This window comes from Protobothrops mucrosquamatus, unplaced genomic scaffold (assembly GCF_001527695.2).
Source record: "Protobothrops mucrosquamatus isolate PMUCROS unplaced genomic scaffold, P.Mucros_1.0 scaffold2543, whole genome shotgun sequence".
NCBI classification, from domain to species: domain Eukaryota; kingdom Metazoa; phylum Chordata; class Lepidosauria; order Squamata; family Viperidae; genus Protobothrops; species Protobothrops mucrosquamatus.
The window spans coordinates 182,985-191,684 of NW_015388603.1; the positions used below are offsets into that span (position 1 = coordinate 182,985).

The 8,700-nt window shown below is 43.8% G+C and overlaps 1 protein-coding gene across 1 annotated transcript in view; it reads left to right on the forward strand.

The window, feature by feature from the left end:
- LOC107295875 (nicotinamide riboside kinase 2) overlaps positions 1-8,700 on the forward strand; it is a gene marked incomplete at its 5' end in the record, with an annotated part of 19,460 nt that overhangs the window by 7,392 nt on the left and 3,368 nt on the right. The window contains 2 exon segments of the mRNA XM_029285931.1: positions 3,010-3,081; positions 7,545-7,616. Coding sequence (XP_029141764.1) covers positions 3,010-3,081; positions 7,545-7,616 — 144 coding nt within the window.

The window sequence follows — 8,700 nt, forward strand, 5'->3', positions numbered from 1 at the left end:
TTCTTCTTCTTCTTCTTCTTCTTCTTCTTCTTCTTCTTCTTCTTCTTCTTCTTCTTCTTCTTCTTCTTCTTCTACTTCTCCTCCTCCTCCTCCTCCTCCTCCTCCTCCTCCTCCTCCTCCTCCTCTTCCTCTTCCTGAATTCTGAAACTGTACAAAGTATCTTAACAGAAACTATCCATCTTTTTAAGTCACTTAATATCAAAGATTTTCTTCTTACCAACTTATTGTGATTCCAATTCCGGGCACGTTGCATTCTTTACCTTTAAAATTTGTCTTTCTAGAGATGGGCATGGCTTCATTCCCAAGGCTCTGAAAAATGCGTATATTTTATTGGGTAACGAATCATTTGTGCAGGAGGCCTTTTTCCATGTAATTCGGGGGGGGGGGGGGGAATGACCCCTTCAAATTGTACCGTAACATTGCAAATATAGATGTCAAATGTTAGCCATCATCCAGCTCTGGCTGCGATGGCAACCGGGGCCATGGCAGCTGGCATCAATTAACCTTATTGACCATAATCTCTGCTGGGTGACAGAGGCAATTAATGTCCACTTTTTGCAAAGCAAGAGACACTTTTATTTTGTGGCTTGTTGGTTTTTTGGCTCTTCTTTTCACCAAAACTAATGAATCATTGCAATATCCCAGCATCCTAATGTCCGCGTTCTTAAATCGAGCATGGTGACTCTTTTATTCCTTTGATCCAGACCAAAGTTTGTTAATCTTGAGACTCATCCAAGCGACTTCATCGCTCAAAATAAAAAAATTAGATAGGCAGAGAGTCAGAGAGTCGTTGGAACCCTTGCCATGCCAACTTCAGAATAACAGAGCTGGAAGGGACCTTGGAGGTCTTCTAGTCCAACCCCCTGCTCAGGCAGGAAACCCTATACCATTTCAGACTTCAGGAACGAAACGTCTCAGATTAATATCTGATGAAATTAATCTGATGGATTAATATCTGATGGAAACTAATCAAAGAGAGAAGCAGCCTAGAAGTAAGGAGAAATTTCCTGACAGTGAGAACAATTAACCAGTGGAACTACTTGCCACCAGAAGCTGTGAATGCTCCAACACTGGAAGTTTTTAAGAAGATGTTAATAACAACAACAACAACAACAGAACAGAACAGAATAGAATAGAATAGAATAGAATAGAATAAACAATTGGAAGGGACCGTGGAGGTCATCTAGTACAATGCCCTGCTCAGGCAGGAAACCCTATACCATTTCGGACAAATGGCTGTCCAGTTTCTTCTTAAAAACTTCCAGTGTTGGAGCATTCACCGCTTCTGGAGGCAGGTTGTTCCACTGGTTAATTGTTCTAACTGGACAACCATTTGTCTGAAATGGTAGAGGCTTCCTGCCTGAGCGGGGGGTTGGACTAGATGACCTCCAAGGTCCCTTCCAACTATTATTATTATGTTTTTAAGATGCTTTTGGCCTGGATGATTGAGTCTTCATATTCAGACATTGCAATACATTTTGGGGAGAAACCCCTGAAGTGGGTATGACGAGAGTTGTTCCATTTCAATGTCTCTCTGCTGATCTTATTTTTCCTTTACTGCAGTTTTGTGTTTTGTTTCAATTCCCCATCACCGTCATCAAACAAGTGGGACGCAAAACCAATCCCATTTTATCACAATTTTTTCGACAGTTGTTATGAGAACAGAGCAGTCGTAAGCACAAAGCCATTGTTCGCTACGGTCATGGGTTTGCCAAAACTAGAAATAAATGCAGGTTTGGGCAGAACCGTTGTAAGACATGGTCATGGGACTGTGGGAGGATGTTCCAAATGCCCACAGTGTGGTGGGTGACCGTTGGAACTTCTTCTTTTTTAAAAAAAAAATTATTTGAACTTCTGATCCGGGTCGTGAGTCCCCTTTTTCAGATCGGTCATAATTTTCAACCGTCGCTAAGGAACCGCTCGTAAACTGAGGACTAACTAAAAGCATGTGAAGGCCAGACAAGGAATAATGGATGGAAACTGATTAAGGAGAGATTTAACCTAGAAATAAGGAGAATTTTTTTGAGAGTGAGGACAGTCAACTAATGGAACAGAAGTTGCCTTCAGAAGTTGTGGGAGCTTCATCACTGGAGACTTTCAAGAAGAGACCGGACTGCCATCTGTCGGAAATGGTGTGGGGTCTCCTGCTTGGGCAGGGGGTTGGACTAGATGACCTACAAGGCCCCTTCCAACTCTGTTATTCTATTCCATTCCATTCCATTATTTCCTATTCCATTTCCTATTCCCATTCCCATTCTTCTATCCTATCCTATCCTATCCTATCCTATCCTATCCTATCCTATCCTATCCTATTCTATTCTGTAATTCTATACTATACTATACTATACCATACCATACCATACCATACCATACCATACCATACCATACCATACCATACCATACCATACCATACCATACTCTATTCTATTCCATTCCATTCCATTCCATTCCATTCCATTCCATATTCTCTTCTCTTCTCTTCTCTTCTCTTCTCTTCTCTTCTCTTCTCTTCTCTTCTCTTCTCTTCTCTTCTCTTCTCTTCTCTTCTATTCTATTCTATTCTATTCTATTCCATTCTATTCTGCTCCATTCCATTCCATTCCACTCCATTCTATATTCTATTCTATACTCTACTCTACTCTACTCTACTCTACTCTAGTCTACTCTACTCTACTCTACTCTACTCTACTCTACTCTACTCTACTCTACTCTACTCTACTCTACTCTACTCTACTCTACTCTACTCTATTCTATTCCTATACATGGAAGTATCCCAAGGGAAGACTTAGACACAAGATGCTGAACAGCAGTGCTAGAAAGATGGGGGTTTACTGGAATTGTATTCCTCATGATGGGACAACAATTAGCCTGAGGTGGTATGAAGACTCCTAGCTTGTAAACTGGGGTGGACTACTACTAGAGGACCTCTAAGGGTCCCTTCCAATCCTAGGATTCTATGCCGTGCCGTGACAAATGGTAAATGCCCTGGTCCTGTTTTCTTTCCCGCAGGCCTTTGGTGGATTTGTTTGATAAGCGCTACTACTTGGCCGTTCCTTATGATGAGTGCAAACGGAGGAGGAGGTAAGGACCGTTTCGGGATCTGACGTGTGGAGGGCTAAAATGTCCCCCCTCCCACCCACCCCTGTTCCTTGACAGTAATGGAGGTTGTAGAACGAGAAGCCTTTTGCTGAGATGACGTTCCCAAACACCCCTTTTCAGGGAGTTGGGCAGCAGATAAATTAATTGATGATGATGATGATGATGGTGATGTAGATTTATTAGATCCGGGGACTTCCTTTAACTTCTGACCTGCAGCCATTTTGCAACATCTGTCCAGATGCCCACCTGGCAGGGTGGCAGTTCATGGCAGGACAAGGGCTGGCCAAGGCTGCTGCACAAAACAAACGTCGCACTGGGGAAGCTAGGAAGAGCTGGAGTTGTTTTGTAGAAGGTCTACATCAATCTCTCCTCTCCAGAAGCTCCACTCCAACCTTAGGGACTAGATTCATGGGCTCCACCTCAGTAGAAGAGTAGCTTTACTGTGGCCAGAACGAGGAAGAAGACAGCGGGACCCTGAGGATCTGCCTCCTGCAGAGTAGAGGACTCTATAAAGTTTCTGTCTGCTCCTGGGCTGATGTGCAGGCCGTTGGCTCTGCCTGTGTCAAGCCAGTCGACTTTAAGCCATTCTTCTCCCCAGCTTGACCTTGGCAGATCTTGGCTCCACGTTTATGCTGCAATTCCAGGGAGAGGGTTACGTGCCTTGCCGGTTCCAGCTCTTAAAATTTTGAATTTGATTGATTGTTTTGATTGGAGTGGTTTGTTGATTATTCTCTAGTGTACAGCTGTGCAGCTCAACCTCTCCTCTCCTCTCCTCTCCTCTTTTCTTCTCTTCTTCCCTTGCCTCCACACCCATTCCTTTTTCCTCTCCTTCCTCTTTCTCCTCCCTTCCTTCCTCCCTTCTCCTCTCCTTTCCTCTCCTCTCCTCTCCTCTCCTTTTCTCTTCTTCCCTTGCCTCCACACCCATTCCTTTTTNTGCCTCCTTCTTCTTCTTCTTCTTCTTCTTCTTCTTCTTCTTCTTCTTCTTCTTCTTCTTCTTCTTCTTCTTCTTCTTCTTCTTCTTCTTCTTCTTCTTCTTCTTCTTCTTCTTCTTCTTCTTCTTCTTCTTCTTCTTCTTCTTCTTCTTCTTCTTCTTCTTCCTCTTCTTCCTCTCCTCCTCCTCCTCCTCCTCCTCCTCCTCCTGCTGCTGAATTCTGAAACCGTACAAAGTATCTTAACAGAAACTATCCATCTTTTTAAGTCACTTAGTATCAAAGACTCTCTTCTTACCAACTTATTGTGATTCCAATTCCGGGCACGTTGCATTCTTTACCTTTAAAATTTGTCTTTCTAGAGATGGGCATGGCTTCATTCCCAAGGCTCTGAAAAATGTGTATATTTTATTGGGTAACGAATCATTTGTGCAGGAGGCCTTTTTCCATGTAATTCGGGGGGGGGGGAATGACCCTTTCAAATTGTACCGTAACATTGCAAATATAGATGTCAAATGTTAGCCATCATCCAGCTCTGGCTGCGATGGCAACCGGGGCCATGGCAGCTGGCATCAATTAACTTTATTGACCATAATCTCTGCTGGGTGACAGAGACAATTAATGTCCACTTCTTGCAACGCAAGAGACACTTTTATTTTGTGGCTTGTTGGTTCTTTGGCTCTTCTTTTCACCAAAACTAATGAATCATTGCAATATCCCAGCATCCTAATGTCCGTGTTCTTAAATCGAGCATAGTGACTCTTTTACTCCTTTGATCCAGACCAAAGTTTGTTAATCTTGAGACTCATCCGAGCAACTTCATCGCTCAAAATAAAAAAATTAGATAGGCAGAGAGTCAGAGAGTCGTTGGAACCCTTGCCATGCCAACTTCAGAATAACAGAGCTGGAAGGGACCTTGGAGGTCTTCTAGTCCAACCCCCTGCTCAGGCAGGAAACCCTATACCATTTCAGACTTCAGGAACGAAACGTCTCAGATTAATATCTGATGAAATTAATCTGATGGATTAATATCTGATGGAAACTAATCAAAGAGAGAAGCAGCCTAGAAGTAAGGAGAAATTTCCTGACAGTGAGAACAATTAACCAGTGGAACTACTTGCCTCCAGAAGCTGTGAATGCTCCAACACTGGAAGTTTTAAAGAAGATGTTAATAACAACAACAACAACAACAACAGAACAGAACAGAACAGAACAGAATAGAATAGAATAAACAATTGGAAGGGACCTTGGAGGTCATCTAGTCCAATCCCCTGCTCAGGCAGGAAACCCTATACCATTTCAGACAAATGGCTGTCCAGTTTCTTCTTAAAAACTTCCAGTGTTGGAGCATTCACCGCTTCTGGAGGCAGGTGGTTCCACTGGTTAATTGTTCTAACTGGACAACTATTTGTCTGAAATGGTAGAGCCTTCCTGCCTGAGCGGGGGGTTGGACTAGTTGACCTCCAAGGTCCCTTCCAACTATTATTATTATGTTTTTAAGATGCTTTTGGCCTGGATGATTGAGACATCATATCGACACATTGCAATACATTTTGGGGAGAAACCCCTGAAGTGGGTATGACGAGAGTTGTTCCATTTCAATGTCTCTCTGCTGATCTTATTTTTCCTTTACTGCAGTTTTGTGTTTTATTTCAATTCCCCAGCACAAAAATCCAGATGAGTTTCTCCCTCTGGCTGGTTTATAGCAGAGTATATATAAAAATTCGCCTCTATTATAGACAGTGTGCCCTCCCTGATTCACTCAAAAGCCAGCTTGAGGTCTTTAAAAAGATTGAGATGAGGACAGTTGTGAGCTAATTTGAGACTTGGCGCCCCCCCCCCCCACAAATCCTAGTTGTAGGTAATCCTTGAGTTACAACTGTCATGCAGCTGGGCATAAGTTATCACCGTCATCAAACAAGTGGGACGCAAAACCAATCCCATTTTATCACAATTTTTTCGACAGTTGTTATGAGAACAGAGCAGTCGTAAGCACAAAGCCATTGTTCGCTACGGTCATGGGTTTGCCAAAACTAGAAATAAATGCAGGTTTGGGCAGAACCGTCGTAAGACATGGTCATGGGACCGTGGGAGGATGTTCCAAATGCCCCCAGTGTGGTGGGTGACCGTTGGAACTTCTTCTTTTTTTTTATTTGAACTTCTGATCCGGGTCGTGAGTCCCCTTTTTCAGATCGGTCATAATTTTTAACCATTGCTAAGGAACCGCTCGTAAGCTGAGGACTAACTAAAAGCATGTGAAGGCCAGACAAGGAATAATGGATGGAAACTGATTAAGGAGAGATTTAACCTAAAAATAAGGAGAATTTTTTTGAGAGTGAGGACAGTCAACTAATGGAACAGAAGTTGCCTTCAGAAGTTGTGGGAGCTTCATCACTGGAAGCTTTCAAGAAGAGACCGGACTGCCATCTGTCGGAAATGGTGTGGGGTCTCCTGCTTGGGCAGGGGGTTGGACTAGATGACCTACAAGACCCCTTCCAACTCTGTTATTCTATTCCATTCCATTAATTCCTATTCCTATTCCATTTCCTATTCCCATTCCCATTCTTCTATCCTATCCTATCCTATCCTATCGTATCCTATCCTATTCTGCATTGCATTGCATTGCATTCCGTTCTTTCACTATTCTATCCTATTCTGCTTCTTTCCATTCCATTCCTATTCCTATTCCTATCCCATTCCTATCCTTCTATTCTATTCTATTCTATTCATTATTTTATCTATTCTATTCTATTCTATTCCATTCCATTCCATTCCACTCCACTCCACTCCACTCCACTCCTATCCTATCCTATCTCATCCCATCCCATCCCATCCCATCCCACTCCACTCCACTCCACTCCATTCTATTCTATTCTATTCTATTCCACTCCACTCCACTCCACTCCACTCCTGTCCCGTCCCGTCCTGTCCCACTCCATTCCACTCCACTCCATTCTATTCTATTCTATTCTATTCTATTCTATTCTATTCTATTCTATTCTATTCCACTCCACTCCATTCCTATTCCTATTCCTATTCCTATTCCTATTCCTATTCCTATCCCATTTCCTATTCCCATTCCTATCCTTCTACTCTACTCTACTCTACTCTACTCTACTCCACTCCACTCCACTCCACTCCACTCCACTCCACTCCACTCCATTCCATTCCATTCCATTCTTCCATTCCATTCCATTCTTCCATTCCATTCCATATTTTCTATTCTATTCTATTCTATTCTATTCTATTCTATTCTATTCTATTCTATTCTATTCTATTCTGTTCCTATACATGGAAGTATCCCAAGGGAAGACGTAGACACAAGATGCTGAACAGCAATGCTAGAAAGATGGGGGTTTACTGGAATTGTATTCCTCATGATGGGTCAACAATTAGCCTGAGGTGGTATGAAGACTCCTAGCTTTTAAACTGGGGTGGACTATTACTAGAGGACCTCTAAGGGTCCCTTCCAATCCTAGGATTCTAAATGCCCTGGTCCTGTTTTCTTTCCCGCAGGCCTTTGGTGGATTTGTTTGATAAGCGCTACTACTTGGCCGTTCCTTATGATGAGTGCAAACGGAGGAGGAGGTAAGGACCGTTTCGGGATCTGACGTGTGGAGGGCTAAAATGTCCCCCCTCCCACCCACCCCTGTTCCTTGACAGTAATGGAGGTTGTAGAACGAGAAGGCTTTTGCTGAGATGACGTTCCCAAACACCCCTTTTCAGGGAGTTGGGCAGCAGATAAATTAATTGATGATGATGATGATGATGGTGATGTAGATTTATTAGATCCGGGGACTTCCTTTAACTTCTGGCCTGCAGCCATTTTGCAACATCTGTCCAGATGCCCACCTGGCAGGGTGGCAGTTCATGGCAGGACAAGGGCTGGCCAAGGCTGCTGCACAAAACAAACGCCGCACTGGGGAAGCTAGGAAGAGCTGGAGTTGTTTTGCAGAAGGTCTACATCAATCTCTCCTCTCCAGAAGCTCCACTCCAACCTTAGGGACTAGATTCATGGGCTCCACCTCAGTAGAAGAGTAGCTTTACTGTGGCCAGAACGAGGAAGAAGACAGCGGGAGCCTGAGGATCTGCCTCCTGCAGAGTAGAGGACTCTATAAAGTGTATGTCTGCTCCAGAGGGCTGATGTGTAGGCCGTTGGCTCTGCCTGTGTCAAGCCAGTCGACTTTAAGCCATTCTTCTCCCCAGCTTGACCTTGGCAGATCTTGGCTCCACGTTTATGCTGCAATTCCAGGGAGAGGGTTACGTGCCTTGCCGGTTCCAGCTCTTAAAATTTTGAATTTGATTGATTGTTTTGATTGGAGTGGTTTGTTGATTATTCTCTAGTGTACAGCTGTGCAGCTCAACCTCTCCTCTCCTCTCCTCTTTTCTTCTCTTCTTCCCTTGCCTCCACACCCATTCCTTTTTCCTCTCCTTCCTCTTTCTCCTCCCTTCCTTCCTCCCTTCTCCTCTCCTTTCCTCTCCTCTCCTCTCCTTTTCTCTTCTTCCCTTCCCTCCACACCCATTCCTTTTTCCTCTCCTCTCCTCTCTCCTCCTCTCCTCTCTTCTCCTCTCTTCTCCTCTCCTCTCCTCTCTCCTCCTCTCCGCTCTTCTCCTCTTCTCTCCTCTCCTCTCCTCTCCTCTCTTCTCCTCTCCTCTCCTCTCTTCTTCCCTT